The 23,938-nt window shown below is 41.0% G+C and overlaps 1 protein-coding gene and 1 long non-coding RNA gene across 2 annotated transcripts; both read left to right on the forward strand.

Annotated features, from left to right (window-relative positions):
- Nucleotides 1–12,044: 12,044 nt before the first annotated feature.
- Nucleotides 12,045–13,188, forward strand: LOC143110325 (N-acetyllactosaminide beta-1,3-N-acetylglucosaminyltransferase 4-like). Its single transcript, XM_076273204.1, has one exon. The coding sequence runs from the start codon at nucleotides 12,045–12,047 to the stop codon at nucleotides 13,146–13,148; it is 1,104 nt and encodes a 367-aa protein (XP_076129319.1). The 3' UTR covers nucleotides 13,149–13,188.
- A 6,192-nt stretch (nucleotides 13,189–19,380) lies between these two features.
- On the forward strand, nucleotides 19,381–20,062 carry LOC143109447 (uncharacterized). The gene is made up of 2 exons (XR_012983862.1): nucleotides 19,381–19,453; nucleotides 19,954–20,062. It is a non-coding gene; the product is annotated as an uncharacterized LOC143109447 (long non-coding RNA).
- The last annotated feature ends 3,876 nt before the right edge of the window (nucleotides 20,063–23,938 follow it).

Consider the following 23,938-nt stretch of genomic DNA (forward strand, 5'->3'; position numbering starts at 1 on the left):
CAAAACATGTTTAAATTGCTTTGCAGTAGGGTATAGAAGCACAGGCCCCTCTTGGTGTTCCCCCCTTGCTGTAAATGTATGCTTCTCTAATGTCTCAGCACTGATGCTGGTCATTTCCGACACACGTCTAATTACCTGGGCCAAAGGACTGTGAGGTTTCCTGACCATTTTCTTCAATTTACCCAAGTAATTTTCAAAAGGAAACCCAGATATGAGGTCTAAATGACCATGAATCTTCACGTCTTCATTGAGATGGACTAAGCCATGAATGTTGTAGACAAACTCGGCACCATATAATTTTTGGAAATGCTCCACAAATGCGCACAGTAAAGATCCGGCAAAGTCATTCATTACATGACATAACAAGGGGCTTGCCAAAATATGTATGGCAACTGACAACAGCATGAAATTTTCATACACCTCCGCAGCTAAAACATTCTTTAAATCAACTGGACCCGTGTACAGTAAAAACTGCCTGAGTTCAGTTGCTTTCCACCTTAATCTTTCTTTTAGTTCCCTTGGCTTTCTTGCAAACTCTGCAGACACATAAGGCTTCAAACTGAGCAGTTTCTCTGAGATAAGACTGGACTGTCTAGCGGAAATGCGGCAGCGTAGAGGTCCAGCAGTCCCCATCCACAAGTCAAACAGCTTACGAACCACACCGAGACAAACCAAATGCATGTAGGCCCTCGGAAGAAAAAGTTTGGGGACCACTGATCTAGAGTGTCTTTGTTTGTGCCTCTTAACAGACACAAAATGCAATTAAAATTTCTGTGCAACATGAACAGGGCCTTACGTGACAACAAGATGCGTTTTTAACTCATACATTGCGGGGAAATAAACTGCAAGTTTAGTCGCGAAGTTGCTATGACCTCCGTGATCAAGTCTTCTAGGCTTTTGGTAAAGCGACCGATGGGAAATTGGGAAAATAGGTTGGTGACTGTACAATCTTTGAATTTAAACGATTTCTTCGCAATGTATGAGATGAAAACGCATCTTGTTGTCACATAATGGCCAATTTGAATTGCATTTTGTGTCTGTTAGAGGCACAAATGCACACCCCACAAAACTGGCAAGATAGCTAACTTAACTGGGAGCTCCCCGTTAATATCGGCTCAATTAACGTTACCTCGTTAAACCACAACATGTTTCGTATTAGGCAGGTATTTGCTAATTCTTGTTCTTATTATCTAATCCTTATTAACCATAACAGGCTACCAGAACTGCAGGAATACCGTCGTGGGAACTAGCATCTTAACGTTAACAGTATCATGGGAACTAACGTTAGCTTCTAACTGTCTCACATTAAAGGGTACAATCACAGCAAATCCAATGTTACTACGAGTAAATCAATAACGCGTAAATATGTTTAACATGTTTAAAATAGGGGTGAACGATTTTGGAAAAAAATCTAATTGCGATTTTTCTCACCAATATTGCGATTGCGATGCGATATGCGATTATTTTTAAGCTCTTTATCTTCTGTCTTATTCAACAAAGACAAGCAATATATTATTCCAACACAAAATTAGATAAGTTAAACATAAACTTTTCTTTCCTGGAGCCCAGGCCTATGTTATGATGGCATTAGGTCATTGAATAAGATTGATGAATGAAATAATTTTTATTTAACTATTTTAATCACATTAGTAGACCTAAATTTGTTGAACTTCCAGCCTTGTAAACATTAAATGATTCTTATACGTTTCTATTTTGTGTTTATTTCATGTAGATATGATCTTCTTTCGTTAGTTAACAGCTAGGTCTACATGCAGTGGCACTGACAAGGCTTCTCCTTTTCCTGTGCTCTCCATACACGTGCGCGCGCACACACACACACACACAGAACCGCTCCTCTCCTCTAGGCTACTTGCACGTGAATCGGAACAGACTACTGTAGATTGTTGCAGCGCAAATAAATGCGGCCGAATGACCGTTCCGCTCAGTGTTAACTAAAGGTTAGCATCATCAACACCGCAGCGCAAAGCCAATCGCGACAAAACTCTTTAAACAGGCAAAGTTAGCAGCATGTATGTAGCCTAGAGCCTTAGCTGGTAAGCTAATGTTGGAACAGCTGGGTTTTTTATTTGGTGGTTAGCTGTGTCAACTACTTGCGGATAACATTATGCATCAATTTATTATCTATGAGATGAAATGTTTGCGCCGCCAACCCCCTTGGATATCGCAAATGCCCCCAGTGTCACTGTACTCAAAGTCCCCAGTGCACAGGTGAATGGCTGCTGTGCAGCAGCCGTGGAGTTTTAATCGTCAGCTGGACAAGTGAACGAAGTTACCAGCCAGAGTAGCAGCACAGGGGAATTATGAACTAGAACCAGGGACATGGCAGGTTCAAGCAATAGGTAATGAAGAGGTTTATTTTTTAACCAAAGTAGCTCTACTGATCAGACCTTTCTTGACCCTGTTAGCTGGTCCTCTTGTTTACGCTTTTTGCTTCCTTAGTGGTCGGTGTGAAGAATCGGTGGCGTGTCGGCAAGCGCAAGCGTTTTGGTGACGTCAGATATTACGAAGCGTAATCGCAGCCTTTGCGGTTTGAAAATCGCGTTTCATCATATCGCGATATTAGCGCAAATGCAATAAATCGTTCAGCCCTAGTTTAAAAGCTGTATAATTGCTAGACAAAGGTTATTGAATACACTTCCCTGAATATAAAAGTTAAAAGATTAATGGAGACATACATACCTCAACTGTGATTGCTCGCTGGTCGAACTGGGCGGCTGGGTCTTGTTCGAGTAGAAAGTTTGAAAATTCCATGGAAAATTCCCGGTCTTTTGCTGAGTCTTTTGGTTAGCCAGAACTCACCCACATACGGGTAGACTCTGTCCCGCTCTTCGCCCTACTTCTGGCTGTCCATAAACATGCCAAACAGCCTGTATGCGTCATCAGATGCTGTCCCCGCTCTTAATCTAACGCTACGGTTGACCAGATATATGCCATAATTCAGCCATACACTACTGGCGCCTTCTTATCTGTTATGGCTGCCCATAATCATGCCACATTGAAGCCAAAAGTTTTGGTCTGCCATAACAAAGCCCCAAATCTCCAGATGTATGCCAAAGTGCTGCCAGAAAGTCTGCTATCTGACAAGTCACCATAGCGGTATGTGAGTTCTAGCAATCTTTATTATTTTTATACCAAAAACTGGTAGAAAAAGACCCTCTCCGATATTATTCTTAACCACAAACGCAGTATTTCCCACATAATTGAATTCTATTTGTGATGGTAGGTTTGCAGATTCAGAATTAACTGTTTTTAACAAATTAGCGCAGCGTGGTTATGATGCAGGTTTAAGCACGATTTAGCTAGTGGACTTTTATGACAACAATTGCAGGATTGTTAATGTTTTCTTTAAACATGCATGTAGGTTTGTTGAGGGACAAGGGGAGGCTGTGCAAAGGTGCACATATCTTTACAATGAACAAATTCCATCCAATTTAAAGTACAACATGCAAAATCATTGTGTGGTGGTCAATGTTGATATTGTGGTGGGCCGCCACAAATAAGTCAATGTATGGGAAACACTGAAACGGCATGTTTTCCCCTTGTTGTTCTGTATGATTCCGAAGCATCTATATAGCCTACGAGAGGCGTAGTATTGTAAAAGGGGTAAGGCAAATTAACTTTGTACGTCAGGGGGATAAACGTTGTTCCCAGTGCCGGCCTGAGCCTTTTGGGGGCCCTAAGCAGAATTTGATTTGGGGGCCCCCTCCCACAACGCAGAGTCACCTGTGCTTGGTGATAATTGACAACTTCACACTATAATGTCATATTATAAATTAATACAGTGAGGTTATGTATTAATACAATGACTGATTATGAACTACTGTCCCCCTGGACACAGATGCATAAGGACCCTCTCCCCCTACCCTATTTGTGCAAATGTGGGTACAAACGGGTGTGTGTGTGTGTGTGTGTGTGTGGGGGGGGGGGGGTAGATGTGATTTCCTGTATTCTGGTGCATTTTTTGGGATGGTCAGCTGGAGAAGGACAGTACCTAAATTTGTTCAGATTCATAGCCTTTTGCTTTTTGACTTATATAGGTAGTGACTTCACACAACTACTTGGGGTTCAGGGTCCCTTGACCTCTTGGGCTCGGTAGGCTCATTCAGTAATCCATCCTTGCTCACATGCCAAAAATGTTTTGGGGCTCCAATCTATACTTCTGGCCCCATGTGCTTGGTAAACCAATGTATTAATATAGTTGTTATTTAAACCAACCCTGTCACCTTTTAATCTTAGAGGGTACTAAAATCACAGATTTATTTGAAACATTCATATTTAAAGTGAAGCACTAAGGGTGGTTTACTGAAGTTGAATTGACAAATAACAAAATACAACAGAATTTGTATTTGTTGTAAACAAGTACATCAGTTTAATGACTTGTTTTTCCAACAGATTTGCAGAACAAATCCGCAAATGTACATTAAATGAGCAATCTTCAACTACAAAATAAAACTAAAATAGACAAACATTAATAATCAAAAATAAAATGTCCCAAAAAATAGATAATTATTCCTACTTCGTTCCTGGTTTTTAGGCATCTGCAACTCTGCAGTGGACGAACCTGCAATGATTAAATAAATACATAAATAAATTTAAAAAAAAACTATGTTAAATGTGTCATGTCTATGTAACCATTTGCCATCAAGAAAACCTCACCTTCTGTGTCATCAGCCATGGAGGCAGACACTTGATGAGGTAGAGTTAGGTAGAGGTAGAGATGTGCTCCAAAGTACTTCAACAGTGTCTCTGAAAAACAAAAATTGCATAAGTGCATATAGTTGATCGAGCAGAATGAGTTTATTTTGCTATCATTACTTACACTCATCAACAAGCAATTCCACATGTAACAATTCATATTCTATTGGCAAATGAGGCATAATCAAAAGAGTATATATACTTAATTGCAGTATGGTGATAACATGGTGATCTACTGCAGCCTAAATATTAGGGTAGCACCGCTACGTCACTCGCCACTATCTTAATCAAATGTAAGTCTATTTTCATCACAGAAGTCTCCCCACCCAACATGGTATAATTTCTCAAACACTACCATCTCTCTCCAAAGATCTTAGAGCAGAGCGTACTGCTGTTCCATCTTTCCCTATGAAGTTGGAACGTTACCGATGCCCAGAGTCACGCTAGTCAGTGGGTTGGTTTGGGACTGGGAGCCTGGGCTTAGCCTGTTGTTGCTATCAGACTTACCACTATGTCACATATTATAGAACAGTAATAAACTATCAACACTTTCAGGTGCAAAATCAGAAACAATCCCTCTGTGGTAAATTTGCCTTCAGCTACGTTTCCATGTAGCTACTGTAGTGCTAATGTCCACTTCAGTCAGCTAGCTAACTTTAATTTACGACATAACCTAGAGCTAGGGTACATGCTTGATTGAACATCCAAAACAATCCCAATCTCCCTGACATCTGAAATACATCTAGATAAATATATATTAATGGGAGACATTTCTCTGTTGATGGCAGGGATTTAGCTCTGGTGATGGCTTATTAGATCATGACAGCTAGCTAGCTACCTCAAGCACAAAACATACTGTAAATAACCATGCAAACATACCTGTATCTTGCTCGTTTTTCTCCTCCTCTGTCATTTTCTTCTTTCTGTTTTCGGCACCAGAGGGATACGTCCTTTTTGTGACTTGTCTTAACATTACCGTCTCTTCCGATTGTTGAACTTGATGCAGTGTCTGCATGAATTGTCGCACCCGAGGTGTCTACTTTATGCGCGTGACTCAAAGGCTGGCAGACACAGTAACAATAGGCAGGTATATTGATCATGAAATCAGAATGTTCTTGTTTTGAATGATTAATTGTTTAATTTATTCATTCATTGATATCACTTGTTTACGTTATTTATTATGTAAAAAAAAAAGAAACTCGATTGGGGGCCCCCTGGTGGCCAGGGGGCCCCAAGCAGCCGCTTAGTTCGCTTATGCCTCAGGCCGGCCCTGCTTGTTCTGCGAAGGCCAGGTGTAAAACCGGCCAGTTGAAAAATGGGGCGGGCTGGGAAATGAAGGTTGATCTTGGCCAGCAGATGGCGGTACCTCCACATATAGTGAGTACTAAGCTACGTCCCGACGTGATTCTATGGTCAGATTCAGAGAAGATAGTTTACTTCATTGAACTCACTGTTCCTTGGGAAGACAGAGTGGAAGTGGCCAATGAGCTGAAGAGAGCTAAATATATACTGAAATAGCAGAGGAGGCCGCTAAGCGAGGTTGGAGTGCACGATTAAGGCCTATTGAAATCGGTGCACGTGGGTGTGTGGCCAGATCTGCTATTGGCTTGCTGTCTGAATTGGGCATTTGTGGTCGAAGTCTAAGGCAGGTGGTTAGTAACATGTCTTTAGCAGCAGAACGGGCAAGCGAATGGTTGTGGGTAAGGAGAAGTTACCCTTCCTGGGGCACAAGCTAAGGTAAGCTAACTGGCTCATTTGTTTTGGTTGTGGGTAAGGAGAAGTTACCCTTCCTGGGGCGCAAGCTAAGGTAAGCTAACTGGCTCATTTGTTTTGTGTTTGTGATGGACTGTGCCTAGGTTGATGGTACTTGGCTAAGGTTCTTTATGGTTTATGGTTCAGTCCGCATCAACGGGACGGACCGACCTAGCCAACTTAGACCATGCCTAGGTTGGTTAAGGGTATTTGGATGCTTGTTGTGGTAATATGGGGCAGCATGGGGCGTAAGCTAACTGCTAACTGCTGGCTAATTTGTTTTGTGTTTGGGATGGGGCCTAAGCTAACGGGCTAAGCTAACTGGCTAATTTGTTTTGTGTTTGTGATGGGCTGTGCCTAGGGTGATGGTTGGTTGGCCAAGGTTTTTTATGGTAATGGTTCAGTCCACATCAACGGGACGGACCAACCTAGCCAACCTTGACCATGCCTGGGCTGGTTAAGAGTATTTTGGAAATTGGATATTTCAATGTGGTAATATGGTGGCAGCATGGAGGGGAGTGTCTCCAGGACGCTGGTTGCACTGTTAAGCCTTCATGAGGTGTCGTGGGCCTAACTTAACGAAACATCGGTGAATGAGGGTGCCCACTTGATAACCCCAATGACATGCCGCATACTATATAGGCTACTGCTGTTGGATAGGCCATTTGTATTGTGCTTGTGACCATTTGTTGGCGGATTTGTGGGTAGTGTGCTTTTTAAAGTTAAACTTGAGCAGGGGCTTCTGAATGTGTTTTTACCTTGGATTTTGGCACAAGGGATTTTAACATCTAATCCTGTGTATTAATGTAATAAAGATCAGCGTTGCGTGTGTACCCGTGTGTGTGTATGTGTGCTTATGACATTTGCTGGCCGTTTTAACCTTGTAAACGTCATTTTTTGACCAGTTTTATTTGATTCATGTAGGGGGGAAGGCCTAGGACAAATTTTTTGAGCCGGGGGGAGGCCCCTGGAAAAAAAAACATTTGAGCGGAGGGCCAGGCAGAACATTTTTAACCCGATCGTCTGGCGACCGGACCCCCCCACCCCCCCCGGTAAATATCGTACAGTCCCTAATCTAAGCGTGCTCAGATGACATGATCGACCAGGCGCTGTTGCTCACCTGTCCATCATCGTAAAGCCCGATTTGATTGGTTTGCCCGATCTAGGGCGAGCATAGTTGCTCCACCATGGAGCAATGTCAGACCGAACTTTCCAACCTCAAATGTTGTGGGCGGGACTAAGTTCGGCTGGCACCCAGGCTAGTTGCATACCGCATTCAATTCAAAATTCTGCTCCTCACACACAAGCCCCTACATAGTCATGCTCCCACCTATTTTACTGACCTCTTGGAAAACTATACCCCTGCCCACTCACTGCGATCCATCGCAGCAGGTCTACATAATACACCAAAAATGAACATTCTGTCACACTGCCCCTAAACTCTGGATTTTTGATTTGACTGCATAAGTTGATATTTTTTATTTTAATATTATATTAATTATTTTTGTAAGTGACCTTGGGTGTCATTAAAGGCGCTTTTAAATCAAATGTATTATTATTTATTATTATCTGAGAAGGGTTCCCTTGGTAAAGATGAACGATTTTAAAGTTGAACAAAAGTTCCTGATATATGTTCCAGTATCTGTAACTTCTTTTATTATTGAAAATAAATTGTCTATTTTTTTGGGGGGGATTCGTCCATCCCCTGAATTGCCCCATCTCTCCCATATCATCAGCATGGTCAGATTCCAGCGAAATGTCTTGCTATTTGGTGTTTTTCTTGAGATGTTTTTTTGCTGCAGGATTGCTATTATGCTGCTTCTCAGCACCTCTCTATAACTCAAGTCACTAAGTCACTCGCATAATAAATTGATAGAGGATGCGTTGCCCAAGCTCTCACAAAAAAGCACTATTAAGAGGATCCTGGTTATGTTTATGACAGTAAAATCTTAAATGAAGGTCACGTTAAAGGGAAAACCATTCTAGAAGTTATGCTTTGCCTCTGTCAGGACTTAGTTCTTACCACTTTGGGTCATATGGTTATGGTTATGGTTATGGATTTAGCAGACGCCTTTGTCCAAAGCGACATATAAATACAAAACAACATAATAATATTTAAAAATGAACAGGGAACAGATTAAAATCTAGGTCAAATATAGTAAGGAGAATAGTTGTAGTACACAATAATATCAATTCAATCAATAGCCTAATAAAAAAAGCAATGTAAAAAAAAGGGAAAGGCAATAATAAAACAATAATGAAAATTCAATCAATAATATAAAAACAATAACATGCTAAGACTACATTAAGGAGAATATCAATAATAAACAATAATGTCAAATTAATTAACAGCCCAATTAAAATAAAACAACATTATATAAACCATAACACATAAGCGCTTAAACAACTAAGTATATGTTGAATAGGAATGTCTTTAGACCCCTCTTAAACGACCCAAAACTACCACAGGAACGGAGAGCACTGGGCAGTTCATTCCACCAACATGGAACCACTGAAGAAAAGAGTCTGGAATTAGACCCAGTTTTTATGACTGGTCGACACAACATACGCTCACCAGAAGACCGCAGTGGGCGGTTGGGGATGTAAGGCTTGATTATTGAATTAAAATAACTAGGAGCAGATCTAGTTAGTGTCCTATAGGCCAAAGTGAGAGATTTAAATTTAATTCTGGCTACTATAGGGAGCCAATGGAGAGTAACTAGGAGAGGAGTTACATGTGTCCTCTTTGGCTGATTGAAGACCAAGCGTGCTCCAGCATTTTGAATCAGCTGTAATGATCTTGTTACACAAGCGGGTAAGCCAGCTAATAGTGAATTACAATAGTCCAGCTTAGAGATGACCATGGTCTGAACAAGAAGTTGTGTGGAATCTTGTGTCAGATAAGGTCTGATCTTCCTAATGTTGTAAAGCATAAACCGGCATGATTTTGCAATAGAAGCTATATGCTCAGAGAAGTTAAGTCGGTCATCAATTACAACGCCCAAGTTTCGTGCCGATCTAGTTGGGGTCAGTGAAGTTGAGTCAAGCTGGATGTTAATCTGTTGGGGAATAGCTGTTTTAGCTGGAAACACCAAAAACTCTGTTTTTGAGAGATTAAGCTGAAGGTGCCGATCTTTCATCCAGGCTGAAATATCCTTAAGGCATGCAGAAATCCGGTGGGAAACACTAGAGTCATCAGGTGGGAAAGACAGGTAAAGTTGAGTGTCGTCTGCATAACAGTGATAGTCAAATCCATGGGAGCGAATGGTATCACCTAAGGAAGTGGTGTAAATAGAGAAAAGCAAGGGTCCTAATACTGATCCCTGAGGCACACCTGTGGTGAGGGCATGAGACTTAGATACCTGTCCCTGCCAAGACACATATAACTCTATCTCAAAAGGAAATGATCATACACTCTCCATTAGATACCAGAGGAGTGATTATAGGACTCTTTCTTTATTTCTCTCTCTCACACACAAGGTGGATGTTGCTGATATGTGTATTATCATTGATTGTAATTTCTTACTGATTTGAAAGGTGGATGAATCCCAAGATAGGCTTTGCGGGGCTACACATTCTTGTTATTTTCATCCTATAGAACCATCTACTTACTAAAGGTGCAATGTTCTAGTAGTGGAACTTCATTCTGTTAATGGACTATGGATATTGTTTTAGTTGCTTGGCAGATCCAAATCCAAAATGATTTACAACATACTATACATTATAAAAACATTTCAATAGTTTACAATACAGTGTCCTATTAAAATGTCTGTGTCTTTGAAATCTGCTGTACTTCCTTGCATTTTAAATTTCACAGGAATTTCATCAGAAAAATAAATCTCAAAATCAGTGTTCTACTTTTGATCTAAAATCAAAAGTCTGACAAACAAAGCGTTGTTGTAATAGGTTTGTATCACATTCATATACAAATAATGAAATAACAAGTATTTTTTTAAATTTTGGATTCTCAATTGAATCAAATGAACGAATCATACACAGACTATATGCGTACCTCAATCTTAGAAATATTTAAACCTTTTAGTACTCCATCATTTGCTTGACAAATTGAAGGAACACGCCAACATTTTGGGAAATTAGCTAATTCAGAGTCTACTCCAGAGTTAGATAAGATGATGCATATCCGTCTCGTCTCTGAGCATGCAGTAACTCAGTGTGACGCAGTCATTGTTAGCCTAGCTTAGCATAGCTCATTGAGATGGGCAGAACCAATTAGCCTTCAGCTCCCAAACGTGATAAAAGAACTCCAACATGTTCCACATTTACATGTTTTGACTTGTATACTTCATACCTGCCAACATTTGGTTTTCAAAATCCGGGAGATTTGTACGGGGACCCTTCGGCACGACGGGGGACAGGTGGGGGGGGGGATGGGGGGTGTTATGAAGACATAACTTAATTTATTGATATTTCTTTAGATTTTTTTCTGCACTATCAACATTGCCATCTTCAGTTCGGCTTGCATCACGTTTTCTGCCTGTCGTGATGAAGGATGAGATCGCCTGTGTGCCCTTACTGGCCTCTTCTGCGCGATGGTGCCGCTGTGTTTTAATGTGCTGACTAATGTCATTTTTCCCTCCGTGGCCTACATTAAAATCAACACGACACACCTTACAAAAAGCGTGGAGGTGGTCGATATGACTGGGTAAGATACACGTAAATTGTTGCGTCCAACATTGCTGAAATTTACAAGTGTACTTCGGTTTCTTTGCGGGGACACCGCGACCGCCTTCACCTGCCATGTCTATCGGCTCGCTTAAACGCGACTGCGCAACTGGGTTATAGGTTGCCAGGTTAAGGTGACAAACGGGTTGAAATTGTATATGGTGTGTGTGGATTGTGTGAATATAATGCATTTGATACAATATCTGGCAACTGGTCAACATTAGACAAACATATTGGTCCGATTCATAAAGGAGTTTGGGCCATGCAAATTACGGGAGTTTCCCGGGAGAATTAACAAACCGGGAGGGGTCCGGGAGATAGGGCTAAAAACGGGAGAAACCCGGGAAAAACGGGAGTGTTGGCAGGTATGGTATACTTACAACATAGGCTACAAATACCAATGTAAAATGAGACCATGATTTTCTATGTTCTCATTCAGGCAAAGAACTACTACTTGGGTGGAGTGATTTGCACGTAGCACCTGAAAAGATCCGGTGTTACTTCAGCAAATCCCAACTAGCAGTGCTTTGCCTGAATTAGAATGTAGTTCTAAGTTGTACATGCTTAGAAAAGTCATGTGTCTCATTTTAGATTGAAATTTGTACACATTGTAATGATTCTAGTCAACATGTAAATAGGACAATGTTGGAGTTATTTCGATACTTTTGAGAGATAGCTAGTTGGATCTGGCCACCTCTGCTAAGCTAGGCTGATGGTGGGAGCAATGATGTATGACTGGGGACACGGTGATGTGCGGCTGGATGTGCATTGCTTGACAGTAGTGCTTAACACGTCCATGTGATGTCATGGTAATGGCCACTTAGAAATAATTGTTTTGTTGTCATTGCCTCTCTCATTTGACCTGATCATCTGCTTTGCCTCTCAGCATAAAGATGAAGATGACAAGAGTTCAGTCCTGCTGGAGTAGGGCCTTGGTCTGTGTTGTGGCCTTCCTCTTCAGCTGTGTGATGTTCAAGAGGTACCACTACCTGGTCGTCCCGCTGGACTCCAAATCATCACCTTTCCACCAGACACACACACACCCTCTGTTGTCCAACATATTTCACAGTGGCACTCCCTCACCACCAGTGCCCCCCCCATGCTCTGGCAATGACAGCACAGAGGTCATTCCATCACACCTGCCCCAGTCATACCAGGAATTCTTACGCTACAGACATTGCCGGACATTCCCAATCCTATTGACCCCTTCACCTTGTGAGGATGACCTCTATCTACTGTTGGCCGTGAAGTCCACAGCTATGCATGTCGACCGCCGTGCTGCAGTGCGGAACACCTGGGGTAACGCAGGTAAAATCCAGGGTCGACGAGTTAAGCTGGTCTTCCTGATGGGCCGCTCATATGACCTGGTGCAGGGTCACGACCCTCAGCCACTGCTGCAGAGGGAGAGCCATCGCTATGGGGACATCTTGCAGTGGGACTTTGTGGACAAATTCTTGAACCTGACCAGGAAGGAGGTAGGATTCCTCAGTTGGTTCTCGCGTATGTGCAACAGCACGCAATTTGTGTTAAAGGGCGACGATGACGTGTTTGTAAACACAGAGAATCTGGTTGAGTTCCTAAAAGACCACAAACCTGTGAATCACCTGTTTGTAGGATACATCCACGACCCTGAGTTGCCCATCAGAGACAGAAACTCAAAGTACTTTGTCCCTGTTGAGATGTACCCAGCCGGTAAGCTCTATCCACCCTTTCCGAGTGGCGGTGGATATCTGATGTCACAGCAGACTATGTTGGGACTGGATGTGGCGGCCCAGAAGGTGAAGCTGTTCCCACTCGATGATGTCTTTCTGGGATTGTGCTTGCAGAAAATGGGTGTGAGCCTCACACAACATGGAGGTTTTCTGACATTTGGCATCAGAAATGACCTAAAGCACCCCTGCGTATATCGTGAAATCATGTTGATGCACCAGATGAACCCAGTAGAGATGCAGCTCATGTGGTTGTTGATGCAAAACAGTCCACCATGTGGAAGTTGAAAGGAAACACTTTGAGCCTGTGGAATGACTAATGAAAAAACTAAACTAAAACTATAAAGTCTCAAAAATTTATTTAAACAGCCTAGGGGGGACAAAGTCTGATGGATAGGCAGGGAATTTAATTTGGCCAATGATATCCTTTAGAAGAGAAAGTGTGACATATAAATTAGCTAAAGACAGAAAGTTAGACTAGCCAGCCAAGATGCAAAGATTGAAGAAATTAGTTCTTCTATCCACCGAATTTATTGGATATAGGAGGAACAGGATGAGATTCTGAGAATGCAGTGAGAGAAGGAAAGGTAACCTAACATGCCTTTTAGCCCAGTTGACGTATTGGCTGCAATATGCAAAATATAGCTGTAGCAAACCGACACAAAAGTAGCCTCCCGTAATACTCCCATTTTATTCAAAGGTAGAACGCTACTGACAACTCCAGGCTTCCACGCATGCTTGTTTGTTTACACCGAATACAAGTGCAAAACGAAAGTAGGCCTAACGTTTGCCTACTGCCCCCATCAATGCAGATATTTCAAATAAAAACTAAAAGTATAAAACATATATCCTTGATTAGCCTATGTTGGGTTTTGTGGAAGAGAAAATGGACTGTTTTAGTAGTAGTATTAGGCAGTATGCAGTCAGATAGGTCACCATGGGCATATTTGGATTAGCTACAGATGGATTCACAAATAAATAAATTAGGCTACATTTGGCAGGATACTTGATATACAGGCTAAATGCAAATATGGCAATGTATTATATTATTTTACATTAACAAAATGTAGGAAAATAGAACAGACTGAAAATAAAGTAGGCACTGATCTTTAAAATCCTGTTTCTTGTAGCCTAAATGTTGTCAGTCATTCTTAATATTCGCAATTGGTGCACTGGCATGTTTAACTGTTAGCTGCAGTATAATGTTAGATTATGTGTAAGTTAAGTACAGAACTGACTGTGTGCCCACATTTTTGTCTGTGCTCCTACATTTTTTAACTTGGGCGCACAAGGGAAACCTGGAAAAAAATGTTAGTGTAGAGCCCTGTATATCCAAGATTTTTTTGGAAGTGGACTAAAGAAGTGAGATAATTATTTACAGTCAAGGGGTGTGCTTAAATGAGTCGCAGTATCATGTTTTAAAGCACTTGAGGATTGGGTAGCAGACAGTGGAAGGATTAAAGGAAAACTCCAGTGATTTTTCACACAGATCTCTGTTTCTCCAGGTCACCAAGTAGTAAAAAAACAACAACTAGAGCAGCCAGGGCATCTTTAAAACCATGCCCCCAGAGTGTAGCACTGTAGCTGTTTCCATTTTTCTTTGTACAAACAGTACTCAGTAACCTTGAGAAACCGAGTTCTATGTGAGAAATCGCCAGAGTTCTCCTGTGTGTGACAATAATGGGAATCTCACTCACTTACTGTTATGACCTTACCAGGTCTTTCTGGACCCTACCCATCTTGTGTGCCCATGTGTCTCTTTCCCTCTCAGTTGCAGCAGGTGAATAGCCAAGGTGTACTCAGGTGTAAGAGGCCTGCTTTTCCCATTCTGGCTGTTCTCTCCTCCTTTCCCGATATTTGATTTCTGTTTTGCTTTACGTCCCCAAGACACTGACTGGCATTAAGGGTCATTTACACCAAGAACGATAACGGTAACTATAACCATAGCGATAAAAATGTCCACACTGAACAATAATAAACAAAGTCTCTCCTCTTGTTAATGAATGTGACAGCTAAAATTTGATGGGTTCTGATTGGCTATTAGCTTTTTATCGTTCTCAAAATCGCTCTGAAAGTGATCCCCAACGATATCGTTCTTCATGTCATTATAGTTTATGTGTGAACGTTGTCATTCATATTCACAAGAATGATATTTGTTTATAGTTATCGTTGGTGTGAATGATCCTTTACACTTTTGTTTTATCTGACTGAACCATATGTAAGAAATGTATTTCAATTAATCATAAAATGGCCCTGATATGTCACTAGACATTAAGAAATCATGTTAATTTCAAATACTTACTGACAACAGTAGTCCGGCCAGGATATTGTCATTTAAAAAGTGAAGTTGCAGCCCTCAACTGATGTTGATGTTGTGTTTTGTCATGTCATGTGTTTTGGCCTGATGCGCCACCCAAGTCAGTAGTGTTTCGCCATCCGGGTTGGCAACTTCAAGTCAGGGGGGAGGGGGGAGGTCTACAGTAATTTGAAAGTGATTGCAGTACCAGTTTTGGCCACAATCTTACATATGGTTCCTTTAACATTTTTATTCTTTAATAAATGTACTTATGATTTAAATTCTGCGTGTGGCCTCATGTAACTGGCGTTGATAGGCCTGTATGATTATATTTTGTCCTTGGGTTGTTTTTGTTCAATTTATCGTTTGGTTGTATTTCATGAGCCGTGTATGTCATGTGACCTTGAATGAACTTATATGACCTGGAAGCGTTAGGGTCAGGGAAAGGACTTCTGAAATGAGTTTGCGTGCACTGCGTTTGCAACGCTCCAGAGATTCTACTGCTGGTACAAGGCGTACACGGTAATTGCTTGAATGTATTGTATTTTCTTTATACATTTTTTGTATGTCTTCTTGCTTAATATTAATGCATGGTATGTGTTTTGTTTGTTGTCTGCCAGTTTTCACGGTGCTCATGACGAAGAGTCATGACATCAGTACACAGCAAAATAAACATACAAAAAAGCAAACAAAAACAGACAAATTTTTATCATAATTGTTATTCAAACGGAGAAATCACATGCTCCCATACAGGCCAGTTACACCTCCCTTTCATGTTTCCACGCTAGAGTCAGCATGTATTGAAGGTGCCCTGCCACACTTATTTCATTACTTTGTATGTCTGAAGTTCTACCATGGATTCTGTAAATTTTTTTGTGAAAAACATGCCTTGGTTACCTTGTTTAAAGCCATTCTAGCTGTATAAAAAAAGCCTGCAGGAAGACTCCGCTCCATTTGCGCCACTTCTCATTAATATTCAATGAGCTAAGTTGCTTGACTGTAATTGGCAAACAGCTAGTCGGTTTTGTCCATAACATGACAGCTATCAACTAATTTGGCATGAACTTAGCTTGGCTAGCGAGTGCTAGCATTGTCCAAATGGGCATAAAACCTGCTAGGCTAGCAAGTGCATTAAACCTAATAACGCTTCCTTGAGTTTATGATATCGTTTTACTTACGGACTGGGCACTGGTTGTAGACTGCCACGATGGTAGCTGTTATCAACTAATTTTAGCTTCATTGCATGAACTTAGCTAGGCTTGCGAGTGCTAGCCTTGTCCAAATAGGCATAAAACCTGCTAGGCTAGCAAGTGTATTAAACCTGTATAACATAGTGTAGTGAGAAATCCCAGAGTGTATGTATTTTAACATTCATTTTAATCACCACCCTAGTCTTTGATCATTCCAAACCCTTTGTAGACCAAACTGCTCTTGTGACCTTTGTCAATCAAATGTTGAGTTGACAATAACGTTTTACTTACGACTGGGCACTGGTCGTAGACTGCCGCAATGGTAGCCTATACTGCTACAGGCTTCAACAGCAACGTTTTTGCAAAGCCTGTGGTATTGTTCCAAAAAATAAACTAAAGCCATTTGATCCTTAACTCAATTTTACCCACTGAGTCCTTGGGCAAAATGCATTGTTGAAGTTCTATTCGTGCATAGCGCACAAGCCTGTTGACATTCAGCCATCCTTAGAGCTAGACGAATTCTGTGGGCATGGTCTCAACTGGGCGAGCTCATGAATAGTAATGAGCTCAATCAATTCCACGTCAAACTGAAGAGCTATTGCAATTGGTCTGATGTCTCCGCTTATTTCTTTTCAGTGGCTAGAGCTGACAGAGGAGGTAGCTGTTCATTTTCACATTCACGACATAGCACAAACACATATGGACCTAATGTATTTTAAAAAATACAAGTAAAAATGATTGTGTGGCAGGGTATCTTTAAGGGCCGTTCACACCAAGAACGCTAACTATAACAATAACAGCAAAATAATTATCATTCTAGCTAATATGAATGACGATGTCCACAGATAAACTATAACTATAACATGAAGAACGATATCGTTAGGGATCACTTTCAGAGTGATTTGAGAATGATAAAAAGCTGACAGCCAATCAGAATCCATCAAATTTTAGCCATCACATTCATCAACACGAGGAGAGACTTGGTCTCCCTATCGTTGGTCAGTGTGGAAGCTTTTATCGCCATAGTTATCTTTATTGTTCCTGGTGTGAACAGCCCTTAACACTTATGCACACAACAGCAACTGATATCTTGTTACACGCACGTAATAACAGATGATATACATGTTTCCTTTCTGATATTAAACACGCCTTCTTTGAGAAGTTTGAACACAACACAACAAACAAACAGGTTTACAAACGTGTTTTTTTTTCCATGCTACTTTTATTTTTACTTCACATGCTTGTTGACTTTTAAATGATCAAGACAGCACAATAACAACAGCGGTCATTGCTGTTACAGAAATACATCTCATCAACACAGATCACTGCTACACCAGTGTGGGAAGTCCACTTTAATGCATGTACTAATGGTCAATCAAACCCTTGGGTCCTCAGTGGGAGACTCATCCTTCCAACAGCCAGTTCTTCCTCAACAAGGACACCCAAACCGGACTTTGTAGTCCCGGCAGTCTTGTTTGGGCCCGTTCTGGCATACAAGCCCAGTCGTCGGAGAGTAGCTGTACAGAGAGGGGTGGGGGTATAGATATGTGCCAGTCATCGTACTAGCGAGACATTAATCTTATCCTATGTAATGGGATGATTTCCCATTTTTACACTTACAGCCTGAAAAGCCTTTCTTAGGTAAAATCAACTATTTGTTTGTCTGTTTTAAACTCAAACTCCAAGATATATTTTACATTAATACTCACACTCTTGCTGACATATACAAGGGAAGTACATTGTAGTAAAATAAATAAATAACTATATTTTGAAAATAAAAAAATCCCTTACTAGAGGAAGTCTTGGCCAGTCAAGGTCGCAGGCGTGTTTGTGTCCACAGTTCTGCTCTCAATGGCGATGGGATTGGCGCAGATCTCTCCAGGGTTCGCATTATGCAGGTTGGTGAGCAACTCCCAGTCACCCGTACCGGAGGGATCGTCACGATCGTACCACTTTGTCCAGCACACTGCACGAGAGCACAAGAAAGGAAATCTGGTTTAAATAGAACGTCAGATGTGTTGTAGCAGTTATTGTTTTAGTGTATCTATACGGACCCGGTTGGATGAACATGTTAAGATGTGCATGTGAAGGTTTTTCACATGTATCAAAGTTGAATAAAGAGTTGCCCTGTTGGGCAGAAACAATATTTTCAGGGCCAGATGTATGAACGCTTTTGTGTGCGTGCATGCGTGTATAATCATTGTGAGGTATGTACAAACAGGCCGCACTGAGGTAAAAGCGCAAAACTGCCTGTCGCGGAAGCTGAAAATGGCAAATTGCGTTTTTCCGTGTCATGCTTATGCATTCATGGGAGGGTCAAGGGGAGAGTGGGAGCCAAACTACCAGGGGCACCACAGCGTGGCGAGCTGTAGGCTACAACATTGAAAACACATTGATTGTCAAATAATAGACGGTTTATGCGGGAGCAGCAAGTAATTCATTTTCAGTTTTCATCGGTTAAATAATAGTCATGTATGAGACGTTCAAAGCCTACAGAATGCAGAAAAGTGCACAGATTGAAAAACTTTTCTCCCACATATGATGAGGGTGCTGATCTTCAGCCTGAATCGCCAGGTTGCTAGCAGTGGAACGTAGCAGAGGGGGCGGCAATGTAATAAGGTAAAATCTGAATCTCACCATGTCACCGAATCAGGATCAATTACCTCGTTTCTGCGCAATAATAACGTCCTATCACAGGTTGGTATGAGACAGCGACACGCAAAGTGCATTCCTAATGTCACGTTTAACCTTTAAACACTGTTCGTTGCTACCCCCCTTAATGTACTGTTCGTGGTCAAATTTGACCGGACACACTCTAAACCCAGATTTAGTTGTAATAAATATGTTAGGTGGTCACTACTAATGTTTGTGTGTTTTGTGAAAACTCTATGTCATAACTAAAAGAAATGAGTTGATTGTACTATTTAAGTGAAATATACAGTGCACTGATCATGTTAAGCAGAGACAACGATAAATGTTATGTTTTTGCAAGGCAGAGGAGGGGTCTAATAAAAATTCTGCCCATCAACCATTCCTCCTGCTTCTCAGTCCAGATGAATGACTCCATGCCTCGTGCTGCTGTGACAAATAGGCTACTACATCAAATGGTGGGTGAACTTTCTGATGAACTTGTTGAAAAATTAAAATTCTGATGAAATTTGAAAATTGAAAATTGAAAATTATGTTCAGTTTGACCAATAGTTAGCTAAATGTTTGTTTACGTGATTAACTTACATTAACCTGAGAAAAGTAAGGTAACATTAGCTCCGTTGTTAGCATGCTAGTAGTCTTTTGGACAGTTAGCTCATGGTAGCTACCTTCCAATGGGTGTGTATGCCAGATTATAACAATATCACATATGTTTTCGTGTAAATATACTTGTCTTGGTGCTACTAAGTTTAATTCAGACTTTATCATTGAAATAGGTGTTTCTGTCTGTAGACAGTTTTAGCTAACCATAGCAGCACATGTTGGTTAGCTTTTGGCTAATGTTAGCCGATGTCCATTCACTTATTTGTTGCATTCATAGGTGATATAACAAACTTTTATTTCAACTGTGTAAATGAACATGGACTAAAAAAATGTTTTCTTATGTTCTTTTTTATAGGTTCTTCGTCTTTTTTTTTATAGGTTCTTCATCTACAGTGGATGTGGAATATTTATGAGTTTAAATGTTGTTTGTTCATGTTTTATCAATAATAAAAGGCATTCCTATACATTGTGATTCATTTCTTTTCAATTTTTAATAAAACAATTAAATTAATACAGTACCCTAATCTTAAAATAAAAAAACAATAGGCCTATCTACAGAACTTAGTTCATATTTTAATGAATTTGTTAACATGCATTTTAACCTAGTTATTTTATACAACTGCAACTTCTGAAACAATAAGTTAAGTGAACTAAAGATTTTTAGTAAAGACTACTAATGTAAGCTTAATTTGTCTACAGCATCAACATATGGTTGTTAGTTGACACAACTAAACATGTTTAGTTTTATGTTTTGTAAAAACTAGAATGGTTTAAGGCAATCGGTTTCCACGCAATTTTCTAGTAATGACAACTAGTTCGGGTTTAGAGTGCAGTTTTAACTGCTCTTAAATACCAATACCATGACAAAAAGTATTATTCAATAGAACATTATTGTAAACAGACCCTTATGAGAACATTAACATCTACATGTGTCAAAATCATGTGTGTTTGTGTGTGTGGGTGTGTGTGTTTCTGTATGTGTGTGAATGTGTGCGAATTCTTCATGCACAGTGCATGACAACATAAACTGAGAACATGAACTGTGTGTGTGTGTGTGTGTTTGTGCGTGTGTTTGTGCGTGTGCATGTGTGGGTGGGTGTGAGTGTTTCTGTGTGTGTACTGTACATGCATGTGTGTGCAAACATTGGTTGTTTTCCTGCACATGTAGCAACATGACAACATGAACTGACAATAGGAACTGTTTGTGTGTGTGTGTGTGTGTGTGTGTTTGTGGGTGTGTGTGTGGGGGGTGTTTCTGTGTGTGCGTGCATGCCTGTGTGTGCGAACATTGGTGGTTCACATGCAGAAGTGGCAACATGAACTGACAACATGAACTGTGTGTTTGTGTGTGTGTGTGTGTGAGAGAGAGAGAGGGTGTACATGTGTGTGTGTGTCTGTTTGTGTGTGTGGGTGTGTTTCTGTATGTGCGTGAATGCCTATGTGTGCGAACATTGGTGGTTCAAACGTGCAAGTGGCAACATGACAACATGAACTGACAACATATACTGTGTGTGTGTGTGTGTGTGTGTGTCTGTGAGTCTGTGAGTGTGTGCGTCTGTGAGTGGGTGTACACTGTGTGTGTGTTTGAGTGTGTGTCTCTGTGAGTGGGTGTACGTGTGTGTACTTTATGTGTGTGTTTGTGTGTGTGTGTGGGTGTGTGCGCTTCTGTGTGTGCATGCATGTGTGTGGGAACATTGGTGGTAAGTTGTAGGAGTGTGTGTAAGGAGATGTCTTTTACTTCCTGGATGAAAATTATACTCTTTCCCATTCATTTCCTATGGCGGTCATTTTTGACCGTAAACAAAAGAAGTGTTTCTACGTTGAATAAACCACTCAAAATTCAAAGAAAGTAGTCCAAATTAATTCTGTGTTCAAAAGCCTTTTGTGAAGGATATCATACGATGTTGAGGCAATCTGATGAAAAATGCCATATTTATGGTAGAGGGAATGTGTAAATCGGTCATTTTTGACCAGAACAGTGTTAGAAGGTTAAATGCACACGGCATCATTCAATAGGTAGTCCTATTTCTGTATAATAGCCTAATAAGCTTATGTTACTAGAAAGCCTAATTGCTTAATTGTAGGCTACCGTTTTTCCGCGAGGCAAGTTGTTATTTTTTTTCCGTGCGGTCCAGAAAGTAGCAACGTTTAGTTCACCCATACATTGAGACGAGCACCGATCTGCACGCATAGCCGTGGGAAGTGGGGGTGCGGCAGCACCCCCTGCAGGAAAGCACGCGTATTTATGTGTCATACCACTCACGATCAGAAAAAAAATAAACTCTCCGTCCCCCTGTCTATTATTCTATTATGCACTAAAAAAAAATTTACATTAGACCTGGGAGATCTAAACAAAAACTAAACAAATTAACAAAACAAACCGGAGGGAGATATCCTATGACGCTAGCTTTATGGTACGACAATATGCCATATTAAGTAGCTGAATATTACCGTGAGTTTCCCAAGGAGCTGAACACGGGCCGCCTCAATCTTCAGCCTAAAATGATGCATAGTGTTATCGGGGAGTCTCGGTGCACCACGGTGAAAGGTGGCATGGATATTGAGTAAGCTCCATCCACAAACAAGAGCTCTCTTCAGCGAGGTAGATGAACTTATTCATCTGTGTCTGCGTGCCTGTTTCAGTGGCCTCCTCAGAGCGTTCTCTCTTTTCTTTTTGAAAGTGTAGGTTAAAGGCTACACTGTGCGTTTATGATGTTAGCATTTGTTGTAGTAGGCTATATTTGTGATATGTGGATCAATTTAATGTAGGCTAGCCTAAATATTGCGTTGTGTAGGCCTATGTTATGCATATGTTTTGAGTCAATGTGTTCTGTCTAATATGCTGTGCGATAGGGTCTTTAGCCGGTTTTGACACCCATGTCAGAAGCGTCAATAATTATTACGTTTTATTAATGTTGGTGTTCAACAGTTTTATATTTCATGTGTTCACCGTCGTTTTCGGTGCAAGGCTACAGCAACTTTGTTACCTTACTAGTGTAGCGTCAGATAGGTTATTTCAATCTGTGCGTTCGCATTTTTTCTGTAGTGTAGCCATAATGTTCTTGACAGTGATGTATGCCTGTGCTGTGTGTCATGCAATGCCAGTATGCTGTTGTCCATTAACAGAGAAAGGCGTTTAAATAAAATACAATAACTTTTTTACCATTTCAATAAAGCCTATGCCCCCCCCCCCACTACAGCACCCCAAACCAAAACTCACTTCCCACGGCCCTGTCTGCACGCTGCAGCCAGGGGCTTCTGCGAAGGTAGCACACAGTCGAAAGTGGCACACAGTCTATGAATATGGGGGCGACATATTCCTATTTCGCCCAGGGCGCAGAATTGCCTTACCCCGGCCCTGAGTCTAGCAGCTGTGTTTTGTACCATTTGTAATCTGGCAATGTTAGATTGGGTCATGCCAGTGTATAAGGAGTTACAATAGTCAAGCCTTGAGGTGATAAAAGCATGGATAAGAATTTCAAGGTCATTGTGAGATTAAAAAGGACTTTACCTTAGCTATGGTTCTGAGCTGATAAAAACTGCTTTTAACCACACTACTGGTTTGTTTGTTGAAATTAAGTGAGCTGTCCAATAAAACGCCTAGATTTCTGACCACACTGCAGGTTGGCAGACAGGGGACCAAGTCCATAACTTAGACTGGTGACAGAGCCAAATAAAATTACTTTGGTTTTACTACCGTTTAGTTGAAGAAACAGTTACATCAGATGTGAGTGGTAAGTACAACTGTGTGTCGTCTGCATAGCAGTTATATTGAATATTATGCTTCTGCAGGATAGAACCAAGAGGCAGTATGTAGAGAGAGAATAAAAGAGGACCTAAAATTGATCCTTGAGGGACACCATCTAATTTGACTGAGAAGGTTCCATCTTTCAAATAAGAGGTGAACCAGCTTTAGCAGGGCAGACTCTGTGCTGTGCGGAGCCCTGAACCCAGATAGAAATGTATCCAGAATATTAAAATTGCTCAAGAAAGACGAGAGCTGTTCAAATACCATTTTTTCTAGGATCTTGGAAATGAAGGGCAGCTTAGATTGGCCTGTAATTTTTAAAGTCAGTAGGGTCACGGCTGGGCTTCTTTAGCAGCGGTTAGACAATAGCATGCTTAAAGCTAGAGGGGACAACTCCCTTTGCTAGGGAGCTATGACTATGGCTAAAATGAGGGGGCAGATGATAGTAAAAACATCTTTAAAAAGTCGAGAGGGATAGTATGTGGGCTTCATGTGAGACCTTAGACAGCTTGGAGGAGGACACTGGTGTGTGCGGAAAAATCAGCCTTGCCACTTCATCTGACTGGCCGCCAACCTCAGAGTCAGAAGTCTC

Source organism: Alosa pseudoharengus, unplaced genomic scaffold (genome assembly GCF_046254945.1).
Source record: "Alosa pseudoharengus isolate Yale_2024_CS ecotype anadromous, Long Island Sound unplaced genomic scaffold, YU_APseudo_1.1 YU_APseudo_1.1_scf_7, whole genome shotgun sequence".
Classification (NCBI taxonomy): Eukaryota; Metazoa; Chordata; class Actinopteri; order Clupeiformes; family Clupeidae; genus Alosa; species Alosa pseudoharengus.

Bases quoted from the DNA above. Each gene is read 5' to 3' on its own strand.
- LOC143110325 (XM_076273204.1), top strand. From the start codon at position 12,045: ATGAAGATGACAAGAGTTCAGTCCTGCTGGAGTAGGGCCTTGGTCTGT.